Below are 12,429 nucleotides of genomic sequence, written 5' to 3'. Positions count from 1 at the left end.
AACGACTTGTATGTGCATTTATCATCCCAGCAGATCCCTCAGGGAAGTTTCAAAAACTTCTGAATTTATAAATAGGGGCCATTTCAACCACCACAGAAGAACAGCAGCTGTTTTAACAGCGCACAGATACTCAGCAGTAGCAGTTTAGGACAGGAAGTGAAGGCAATTACTGCAACCAGCTCAAACTGCCAGGAGGAATTTAGGTGAGCAGAAAGCAATTACCCAGGCTGGAATCCTGCCAGAATATGCTGGCAAATGCAACTAATCTTCCAAAAAGATCTTTAGGAAGCACAAGTCTTCAGGACTTTGGGTTTTCCACCCCACCTTGATGGCAAGTTGTTAGGCCAGTGCCCTTTTCTCAGAGCTCTGACTCAGAAGGAAGAGCAGCATTTACTGAATCACCAGCACCACTTCCTTGAGCATCCTGTGTTTCTCCTGGAAGCATCCCATCCAGGCACACTGGCCAGGCCCAACCCTTCTTAAGCTTGCAAGATCTGATGAGATCATAACGAGAAAGAGGTGACAATGTGGGAGCCTACGTGACTCTAAAAGAACACATTATGAACCCCGTTATCCTCCACCCAGGTGAGGAGTAACCACGGTCAAAGCATGAGTACAAACAGTGCAACAGACCCGACCTGGATTGCTCAGTCTGATTTAAGTATGCCCTTGAGACACTGGGGAAAGCCGCCACTCTTTCACAGCCGAGGATGGAATGGCACTCTCACAGAAACCAAAGGCATCTGCCTGAGCTGTCTGCAAGGATGGCTACCGAATGACACACAGTCATTTGCACCAGACGTGGCTTCTGAACCAAAGCCTCTATGACTCAAAGCAAGAAGATCCGGCACTGAAAATGAAACCTCTGTTTTCTGTAGAACTATGCACATCTTTACCAGCTGGAGGTTCATCATTTGTTACCTAAACTCGTGGTGATGAGAATACAAAAACCATCTCTGCATGACTGATGGGAAGCATAATATTTATGCTAAAAGGATGCATTCTATTGAATCTCTTTGCTGGCTATTTTAGGTAACACTAGTGAGAACAAGCAAAAGAAACCAAACAACAGCAAAAAACACCCCACCAAACCTAAGTAGCTCTTTAGTCAGAAACAGGAGGGAGCTGATCTGTATATATCTATCTGTTTCCTCTTTCTAAACAATTTTTTTCCCCTTCACTGTCCTACAAGCTATCAACTGAGAAAGGACCACTTCCAGACAGTCAGACACAAGCATTTGTGTGGGGCGCTGACAATGACTGGCCCAGGTCTCTGTCATCAATCCTGTGGCATTTCAAGGGGAAAGACACTGACACAGTGTTAGAAAAGGCTGTTTTGTTGTTGATTTTTTTTTTTTCTGAGTTTCAACTTAATGAAGCAATATTCCTCTCAACACGATCTGAGGAAACACTCTATAGAGAGTTCCTGACTAAAATGTAACATTACATTTTCAGAAGTGGGGTCATGATATTTTTCCATTAACTCCAGTGACTGGTGGATGTGGATGCAAAGCTATTTTCTCATTTTGCCTCAAGTAAACACGGCGGGTGACCTCCCTTCTATAAGTATCAGGAACAGCAACTGTTAGGCTATCCCAACCCCCCTCCTGTTTCCCTTGCAAGGCTCTCCATCCCGAAGGTAATCATTGCAGGCCACACACACAGGCCAGGGCCCAATGCCCTGTTACTCACAAAACATTAGAAAGCAAATAAGAAAGGCTGCCATTATAAAGTCTCAACACCCCAAGAAAATTAAAACACATTATCCCCGTGCCCACACACACATACAATTCACACACACACATTCCATCCTACTGATACAACTTTAATTTTACTGCATGCAACCAGTCTGCGGAGCAGTGTTCAGCTCCAATTATACTGCAATCCTGTTAAAGTTGGCTCAGGACAGAGAACAAACACACTGTGCTGCAAGGAAAATCCCTACAGCTGTGCTGACAGTTTAGATCGTGTTTAATCCCCAGGGTATTTATGTGAAATTATCAACCTACTACTTTTTTTTTGCCCCCCCTTTAAATGAGTGACACAGTTCTACACGATGCAATCAATGGCTTCAGAGCCTTTCTCAACTGCTCTTCGCATCAGCAAATTAACAGCAGATAGAGTAATTGCTGGTTCACCTTGAAGCAAAGATCAGAAACACACTATAGCTCTGTCAGAGCTGATTAGTATTGAATCTGGGGTTTATTATTAACTAAAACCCAAACTTTCTCCAGTGGTCACCCAGGGTACACGCTGCATACCGTAACACAGCTCAAGCAAATCAAGGCTAGCTACAAGAGGAACGCTGTTGACTGACTCGATCCAGGCCAAAATACATTAGCATCCCTACTCCAAGAGCACCTCCACTCACAAACGTAGAACACAGCACTCAGCCACCTCACTGGAGCCAGGGTGGGGAAAACACGCTTCCTGAACTGAAAGATAAAACTAGCAGTTAATTTGTTACCTATTCTCTTTTTAGTCAACCTGGCAAGACAGCTCTGCATTCAACTGATGGCAAATGCTTTGGGAATTGTGCACAAGGGCTGCTTTTCTCCAGCTCACCTTTGTCACCTTTTTTTTTATTCTCTTATAGAGCAAAGCAAACGAGAAGTTAAAATGGATGCAGGTTGATGACAGAATACGTTTATTAGACTATAGGTAGACCAGACTAAAGATAAAGCTAGCATTATAAAGGGAACCATAGACTAAGGACAAAGGTTCACAGCAAAGTGTTTTGCTGCCAAGAAACAGCAGTCAGACCCAGAAAATTAGCACTGTTACTATCCTTGCAATTAAAATCAGGGGCACATTCTGACCAGAATCGGAGATCTGTGCACTGTTAAACACTGAAACAAATCAGTGCTTTCATGCTGCTATGTTGAAAATGGAAATTCACTGTATTAGATGTTGTTAAACCCACTTGTTATTTCACATCTCACTTCTAATACCTCGCTGATGTAGCCATTTACCCCTCTGGCAATAATGATCTTTCAGCCTAATAACAAATAGGCTATTTACCGTGTTTTCAATCTATTTATTTTTACACCATAAGAATCCCTCTTAATCCTGTCACATTTACTCTCAAGCTTCCTTTGATTCAATGCCCATCGAAGCATCAGGTGGAATAAAGGTCACTAGCACTAATAAACTTTCCTGAAGCCAAGCCACATGGTGTTCCAGCAGACAGCTGTGCAACAGCACTGCCACCGAGTCTCATCTGAATTCCAGTCTTACTTTACACCATGAAATCAAGGAACCAGGGTAGCCCTTAACAGGGAACACAGCAAATAAACCCTGAAGTCAGGTTCTAGCCAGTGTGACACCACCAACACAGTTGCCCGTACACAGCCAGGCTCTTCGATTAAGAATTCCTATGTTCATTTATTGTTAGTGGTTTTTAACCATTTTAAGCAAGAAAATTCAAGACAAGTCATAAGTATGTCAACTGGGCAGCCATTCTGCAAGTTATTAATAAAATACTATAGGACCATCACGAGTCACACTTCCCAATCTTTCTGATCCCCATTACATCTTGATTCATTAACAAATTCTCTGTGCTGAAGTCAAACAGATGTGGGATTTGGGGTGTTTCTTGTTGTTTCTTGCTGTACTGCAACACCTTAATTAGTAGGGCTTAACTCAGCAAAAGAGAAACGTGGACATCAATAATCACAGCTTGAACTGACTCTATCACTTCTCCAGATCAATACAGCTATCAGCCAGAGTCATCAACTGGCAAATGGAAAAAAACCAAACTGATAAAAGCTACATATATTTGCTCTGCAACATTTATACAAAACATTCTGCAACAGTTCTTCATATTTTCATCAACAACAAATAAGGGCACCTTACAGTACAACTGTGTGAACTGAGTGCCCTTATGGACATTTTGTTCTAGCACCACCTTTAACCATTAATCACTCAGATCTTCTGCAGGAGCAATACCTCACAAAGGAACCCTCTCAACAACTGAGCCAAGCCCCACAGTCCCCTGGCCAGGCCATCCCTCACTCAACTACTTCAGTTCCAGATACTTTTCTCCTAGGTTAATGGAACAAACTGACCCTCTCAACAAATCAGGAAAATGCAAGAACATGGATAATGGATGAAGCAGGAAAGAAGTGGCAATTTTCGTTTTGCTGCTGCTGGTGTCATCTGGCAGACCAGCTTGCCCACTGTGTGACATGTGAGCCCAAGCAAGCAGACCCCTTCCATCCCCGGTTTTCTAAGGTTAAGTTCTGGGGGAGCATCAGGAAACATGCAAAAAGAAACGATAACAGAGGCAAGACAAACTCATGCAGTGAAAAAAAGAGAAAACCACCAATGAAACATAATCACATCATTTTCCATGCAGCTGTTTGACTTCCCATCATCTCCCTGTACTCGAGTTTACAAACCTGATTCCTCCTACCAATCCGATTTGGTGCAGGAGACTTTGAGGGAGATTTGACAGTCTGAGAGGTCCCCCCATTTTCAGCTATCTTCCCCACATTCATTACTGCTGACATCATGGCATCAATGGAGGACAAGTCTGCTCCGTCCGAACTGTTTGGTGAACTTGGCGACACCTTGTAACTGTTTAAGGTTTCCAGCTGCTTCTCTGGAATTAAAAAGAAAAAGCACACATAAGAGCTGCTAGGTCATCTAAAAAATTAAACAAAAAAAACCTCACAACCCAAAGCAAAACCCCAAGGTATTTTCAGCTGCCTGCAACTCACATCACACTGTCTAATTTCATGGACAAAAGCTCATAATAACTGAAGATTTTCTTGTATCAGTGAGTTTCTCCTATTGGAATGTATAGGATGAGGCGCAGATCTCTTCTAAAAGGATGTTCACGTTATCTTGACTTCCAAACTAAATTCAGTACGGGAATTATGGAGTGATTCACCTTAAATTTTCTTGCTGCAAAATGGTACTAATCACAGTACCTTGCAATCACAATGAACTATCAGATCAGCACCAATGTATGAATGCTCTGGCAAACACCATCATTCAAGCAAGCAAGTATTTTAAGCAGAATTGCACAACTGAGGCATCAGTAGCACAGTATACTGGTTCCTCTGTCACATACCTTAAGTCAGCCTTGTAGAAGCAAAGAGCTAAATCTGAAAAAAATCCAACTTCAAATCCCCTAAAATACATTTTTACTTCCACACCTGGCAATGATATAATTATCTTTTTCTTTCTGTTCTACCCACTCTTATCAATCCATAGAGTATATGTTACAGCCATGACTGATGCTGCCCCACAGGCAAAGCTGCTCAGATTCAGACTTCTCCATCACATTTTGAACACATCTTGTCAAACGCACAGGTAAAGTCCTCCACTTTCTCCTTAAGATGTTAAAAAGGAAAACGCTTTCAAACTGAATGTTCCTTCCTCTAAAAAAGAATCTCCCAACCAAATAGGAACACCCTGCAAGTCTACAACTGTCATCTCAGGTGGTCAGCACAGGATCTTCATGTATATGTGAGTCACTCTAACACAAGAGGATGTGAGGGTGAACAAGGAGAAACAAATCTGCCTGTGAACATCCGATCTCTGCATAGTACTGACTTTGGAAGATAAGTTTGAGCACTACAAACAGGTGTTTTTTGAGGCTAAGTAATGTGGTGCCAAGCTACCTGGAGCCAAGAAAATCTTAGTTTGGAAGCCTACAGTAGTGGCTGAGTATTTATGTGCCCATGCTTCTGCTCACCGTATTTTATATACTTCACACAGATAAAGGTTAGGCACAAGGAAAGAAAAGCATGCACCTATGCCTCTGCTCAGTGTATATTACACCCCTCACGCAGATAAGGGTTATGGATTGGGTAAGAAATATTTCTACAAGCCTTCATCAATGCCCTAAATTAAAGAGTCACTCAGAGCTAGTCAGACCAGTTACCTTCATTGCTATCCCCTGATTGACTGAGGCTCTCTTCTTGCTTGCTGGTCTCCTCACTTAGTGTAGTAGCTTTAGTAGCATCAGGCTCTTCAGCGTCTTCTTCAGTAGCACCCTCTAGCACTATGTGAGTGAGATTGGAAAAAGAGAATGAGATTACATTTTGGTGGAAGCAGTTTTAGCAGAGAGTAAAACCCCAATTTTTTGAGTGCTCTACTGATGGCTGTGTAGGTTTGATGGCGGAAGCACGTCAACGGAGCCAATGCAATCAAGCGCCCGAAGCCACAAGCATCCTGGCACAGGAATGGGAGATGCTGCTGCTGCCACCAGCAGTGAAATCTGGGCAAAAAAGGAGAGGAAACCCTTACACAGCTTGGTCCCCAGCATTCAACCACAAAAAAAAAAGAAAGGAGTAGGGAACAAAGGACTGAGCAAGCCAGTGTGCCACTGACACTCATGACATACGGTAAAGAACTTGGAAGAGTATTCTGCTGCTGGAGATTCACTAAGTAATTCAGTTTCACCCACAACCATCCCACCCCCCAATTTCTCTTCTTGGAGGATTAATGTTTACACCAATAGATGAATTCAGGGCAATCTTCTTCCTTCCTGCAGCAAGAAATGAGTACTGAGGTTTTTGGGGCCATCTGGCACATTCCTTACACCCACTGCCCAAGGGTTTGAGATGAACAGAAGACAAGTAACCACCATATCTGCTGACAGAATTTCTCCACACCCCTTTCTAGACCACAACCTTATCATGCTATCCTTGGGGTTTCAGGAGGGATTCCTGCTCTGGCTGGAGAATGACAGTGCAGTTGAACATCACTGATAGAGGTGAAGGTGAATCATCAACACCTAACAAAGAGAGGAGTTCTCTTTGTGGCACTCGTGGTCACAGCCTCTGAAGTGGATGATTCATAACACTGAAAAAATCCATATCTTTTTATTGGAGAAATACATTTTTATAACCTCGTATTGGAAATTAACACACTGTGGACATTCCATCATCTCAGGTTTCCAAATTGCACCCAGCAGACTTAATATGGATTTTCCCTTTTTTCAGAAAGCAGAGGCCATCACTCTCAATTTATGGCTAATTGGGTTTCTTCCTTTTAAATAAGAAATTCTCGAGGATGACGCAAATCAGTCACAAAACATATCTTCAAATGCTTTTTGAACAGCGTATGCAAACAAGAAATGATGGTATCCCAACTACTGACATTTCAGAGTGAACAACAAAAGTCTGACAAAGAGAAAGGGCCCAGTTTCTGCTCTCTTCACTCATGTCATGCAGTTCCTTGCTTTACTCAACACAAGAAAAAGCAGCAGACTCAAGCTCTCCATGTCAAACTGCCGTCCTCAGGAGCAGCACACTGGTGGTTTGACACAGTGAGCAGCACAGTCTGGAGATGAAACATATGTGTGAGCTGACTGAAGCCCACAGTCTAAGACTCCAGATAAAATCAACTTCTTCAAACACCACTTTTAGTCTGCATCTTCAGAAACCAAGACTATTTTGATGCTACCCTGAACAGTTCAAGATAACTCTTTGAAGGCTACTTTTGTATGCTTTTCTGCTAAGCAAAGCACTAATGTTCCCCGTGATGCAAGGGACTGCTTGATTCAAGAGCCCAAGCATCCATCCTCCTGTATTTTCTCCAACAAGTATAAGAGCTGCTTATTTGATGGGGTCTTTAAAAGAGGTCATTTAAGAGCAATACAGTCACTTCTTTCTACTGTGTAAGTGGTTAAAAAGAAAGTAAGTGATTTAATCTTGAAGAGAACAAGTACTAAAGAGTCCCTTCCAAGTTGCTTGCTGTATCTGCTCAGTACCACCAAAAACAACGACCAATTTATATCATTTGGAAAAACTTCTGTTAAAACAATGCAAGTGCTTTACTACATAAAAAAAAGCAAACAAACACATCAACAAAAACCAGCTCCTCCTTCAGAAATACACTTACCCTTTCCTCTTTCAGTCAATACCTCTAGCATTAATGTTACCACCATTACGTCCTGGAAGAAGTCACTCTATAGCATAAATAACTCTGAAGATTCAGCATTTCTTAATTTTAAGCAGTTAAAAGACTGAAATTCAATTCTGCAAAAATAGGGTTAGTGTCGCATGCTTTTGTTCACATATGTATTTTCCATTTTCTTGCATGAAGCAAAAATGTACCACTTAAACAAAGATAACCACATGAGCAGGACGCACTGATTTCAGAGGCATAACTTTCTATTTGCAATAGGATATAGAAACAATAAGGATACTGGGCCAAATCACTCCTTCCTGTGGGAAAACCCATGGCAGAAAGCCTTCAGGCAAGAGAATACTGAGAGGTTTCTCTTGCAGCTTTTTTTTTTTTTTTTCCTTAATAAATGCATCAGTGAGGACGGGGAAATGTTTTTTTCCACAGCACCTATGAGATCCCAGGAATCAGACAAGCAGTGACAGCAGGAATGCCCTGTGGCCCTGCCCTCAGGACTCTAAACACCCCAGCTGGGAGGTCACACCAATGGAGCCTCCTTCCTCCCTTTCCCCAAAAGAGAACAAAGACCTCCAGGAAAGAGAGACAAACAGGAAAGAGGCTGGCAAACAGCATGGCCTCAGGTTGCATTCAACATCTGAGCAAAGCCTCTAGGAAACAGGGAACTGGTCACAAGCATTCAAGTCATCTATTTTGGAGACCCTCCCCCAGCATCAGAGTCACCCTCTCTTATGAAAGCAGAGGGCATACATGTGAGGGGGCAACAAACAAAACAAAATCCCAACAGCCTTCCACCCGTGGTCACAGAAAGGGACCCGGCTCCCTCCGCGTGGTGTTGTTTCCGAAGCCATGAAATGGGGCAGCTGCAATCTCACACAGAAGGCTGCAGGGCCTTCAGCTCCTCCTTGTGCTGGAGGCCCATCCCGATGCCACACATAACAGGAGAGCTGCTGAGAAACAGGAGGCTCAAAAAAAAAAAAAAAAAAAGAAAAGAAAAAAGAAAAAAGCCTTGTTGCTTCCCATTCAGTCTGTACAGGAAGACACTTGCTAGACCTATTTCCTCCTCTGGGATAAAGTGTGACTCCACTGTATGCTAAAGCTGAGTCCATCAGCAGCTACTTCCCCCCTCTGCTTATGTGTATTTATTTGTATTTAATTTTTTTCTTTAAAGACCACTCTCAACTGTTACAGCTGTTCCTCCTTCTGGCGATGAGCATCACAGATGAAGCAAAAAGGAGAATGCAGGCCAGCAAGGGCTACAGGGGAAGGAAGAAGAAAGGAGAAGAGATGATGAGCCTTGAGAGTCACGATCACTTGACTTGCCAATGAGAGACAGCCACTCTAACGTGGAGCTGGTACAAGTCCCTGCTCTGGTTTGCTCCCCTGTCTCTGCACAGGAGTTCTCTGTTTGGAATAGGTAGAGAGAAACACACAATACAGGCAAGGAGGGGGAAAACCTGGTGTGTAGCACAAAGCTGCTCATTGTTCTGCCTTAAAAAAATGTTCACATCAATGTTAAATTGGAAGCCATGCACTAATTGGGCCAGGGAAAGATTAACACTCTCAGCCAAATACTTTTATTGGTTTCATTAAACATGCCATAGTACGCAGCACAGAACACGGTGGGAGGAGCAGAAACAGGGGAAACAAATGATGGCTTTAGGAATGCACCCCCCACACACATGCATTTCAAACCACGTTTTCCTGTGAGGCCCAAACAGGAATCCTGAGCCTTCTTCATCATTTCCATCTTAGCAACGCTATTATCTTATTCAAGGCTTTCCCAAAGTTTTTTGTTATTTTTTTTTTTTTTTTTTTTTTTTTTTTTGTCTTCTTAGTGATAGAAAAAAATATCCAAGGATCATTTAAATGAAGGCCAGACCTTCCTACTATACAAATTTAGAGATGAGCAGAACTTCAAAGAGAGAGACTGCATTTGAATAAACAAAAGTTTACCGTTTACCCTTGAGATCATAATACCTAAGAATCACTACACCACTTTCAGAAGGGTATCTGATGCAATGGTCTTGTGCTGAGCGCCCACCAGAGGAGCAGATTTCCATCCCGGAGCACACAGAGACGCTCCCAAGCACAAAAGCATCCCCAAGAGACGCACACAGCCACCCAAACCACTTTTTGAATGTCATTTAGCTTCAAAGCTGGCAGGAAGGAAGGAAAGAGGATGAAAACGCGTTGTGTGGGAAGAAAAAGGGGTTAATACCATTGAAAGCCACTGCCTCAATGCAAAGGAAAACCAAAAGAAAGAAGTCTTCCCAACTGACCTTTTTAATATCAACTGTGCCCTTGCTACTGAAGTGTTGGTGCTGACTCGGCACCCCAGCGGTAGAGAAATATACTGGCAGCGTCACCTCACTGTCACCACTGCTGGAGCACCAGTACAGAGCAGCCTATGGGGAAAGGAAGACAAGCATAAAAAAAACACAGTGGCATGGGAATAGCTGGTGGTCGGTTATTAGCTCAGCATTCAGAACAAGACAGGCACTAAGGATATTGCCCCAAAGCTTTTGAACTAGTACCTCTAAGTAAAGTTTTCCTCTGGGGTTAAAAAAAAGAAAAACAAGCAACCATACAAAACCCAACAACAAACGAAACCTCAAAGTCACCAAACCAAAGGAGCAACAGCTCAGGACACGCACACTCTGGGCACTGAAAGACAGACCGCTCATCTTGCAACGACCTCTCGGGGTTCTTACTGATACAGCTGTTTTATCCACGTTAGCATGAGTGGAATACCTCATTCTGCAACTCTACAAATCCACAGCATCCACGTGCCTCCTCTAATTTGACACACACACTGGCAGATAGGCACAGATGCTGAATAAACAAGTGAAGCACACGCTCACCACCATGCCTTAAAGCACGGCTGGAGCGCACCAGCTGTTTTAGGGGCAGGGCAAATAAGAGCAAGAAGACTTCCACATTTATGGATTATTTTGTGCACTGTTGCTACCACACCTAACAGCCTAAATTTTGAACATCCAAAGATGTTTCCTTCTTCAGTTTCACACCTTTGCATGCATGATGAGATATGTGGGCGATTTGGTTCTTCTTTAAGTTTTGAAATCTGCATTCTCATGATCTATGGACCATTAGCAGTCCTCAGGACTTTGGCTCGGATGACCAAAAGCATCTCTCCATGAAACATACCAGAATTTGAACTTTGCTACTGCCTTAAGCAAACTACCGCTCTGAATCACCACGATGCTCTGGTACAGTGCTGATAAGTCACAGGGAAAATGAGGAAGTTGTACTAATGTAACAGTGAGATGCTGTGCTGGAAAAGCAGGGGCTTCCTGGATGGAATTTTCCTGCATTGGTCAATGGGTTCAATGGCAGCATTAATATAAGATGCATGCATACCTGTCTTCTTGGCCCTGCAGTTTGCTAACTTGAAGAGCAAGCACACTCCCATCTGTTCCTGCACGCAGCGAGGATGGCACGACATGAAGCAGCCTGTGGTCTTGCTAGGCTTGAAAGGAGAAGCAAAGCACATGCTGCTGCACTGCCGAGAGCGAAACCAAAATCTGACAGCCCCATCCCCTGATGAGAAAGCCTTATTCTCTGCCACCATGCTTTACACATCTGAGGGTCTGGTACAAACACACACTGAACTCTTGCCCAGCATCACTGCGCCCAGGATGGCAACATCACACGACTGACCAGCTCCTGATGAATTCTGAGATTTTCTAACATCTTATTCCTCCTCCCTTGTATCAAAGACCTATCTAAAAGCTGTTCCTCATCCTCCCTATCAGCTTGTGGGTTAGCACCTGGCCCTCCAGGAAGCCTTTGTCACCAAACTGCAGTCAGCCTTGAGAATGTGTTCAGACAAAAAGGGATACTGAGATTTCAAGACAGTTGAACAAACCTGGGGCCACAAGAGCTGATTTCAGACACACGCAAAAAAATGAAGTTGGAAAAACAGCAAAGCAAAAGCCAGCAAATGGAATCACAGATTCCTCCACTCCCTCCACACACAAACTCCCCTCCATCCTCATTTTGCCAGCTTCCCATACAGCCAGTGGGTGCAGGAGGCCTCTGGGGAGACTATCCAGCCCCGCAGCTCACAGTGGCCAAAGAAGCATGTTGGACAAGACAGACCTTCAGCGTTACCCAGTGTGCCCTGCCCCTGCTCCCTCCCCGCGTGCTGAGGAGGGACACAAAAGCAATACTGTCTGTCCTTATAAGCTCTGCTTTGCATGTGTTCGGCAAGCTAAGACAGCTGTGTGGACGGCTCGCAGAGTTCCAGGAAGTTGATGTGTTTCTTGGCTTGGACTCCAGTTTATTTGCCTTAGATGAAGTGGCGACCCAAGAAAATCTCTCCCCGTCCCCCTGGGCTGGCAGGCTACAGGACAGCAGCATGCCTTGGGACATGGCACAGGATGTCTCCCCAGATGGACGGGCCTTCACCAGCCTGAGGCTCTTGATCGGGCTGAGGCTGGCCCACATCCTGCTTTGTGAGGAGACACTGTGGGACACGGTGCAGGAGAGCCTGGGAGTCTGGGAGCACGTTCCTCAGAGCCAGGG

The 12,429-nt window shown here is 43.8% G+C and overlaps 1 protein-coding gene across 4 annotated transcripts in view; it reads right to left on the bottom strand.

Annotated features, from left to right (window-relative positions):
• Positions 1 to 12,429, bottom strand: part of RREB1 (ras responsive element binding protein 1) — a 121,038-nt gene that overhangs the window by 59,690 nt on the left and 48,919 nt on the right. For all 4 annotated transcript variants that reach the window (XM_042808907.1, XM_042808904.1, XM_042808905.1 and 1 more), the window contains exons 2-3: positions 5,894 to 6,013; positions 4,401 to 4,603 (exon numbers count right to left, since the gene is read on the bottom strand). In XM_042808907.1, coding sequence (XP_042664841.1) covers positions 4,401 to 4,603; positions 5,894 to 6,013 — 323 coding nt within the window. The remainder of the gene's footprint in view (positions 1 to 4,400; positions 4,604 to 5,893; positions 6,014 to 12,429) is intronic.

The sequence above is a fragment of the Centrocercus urophasianus genome, unplaced genomic scaffold, assembly GCF_019232065.1.
Source record: "Centrocercus urophasianus isolate 14NV4802_14NV808 unplaced genomic scaffold, USGS_Curo_1.0 seq_11, whole genome shotgun sequence".
Taxonomy (NCBI): domain Eukaryota; kingdom Metazoa; phylum Chordata; class Aves; order Galliformes; family Phasianidae; genus Centrocercus; species Centrocercus urophasianus.
Note: the sequence above shows the minus strand (reverse complement) of the source record. Positions and strands in the feature narration are given on the sequence as shown.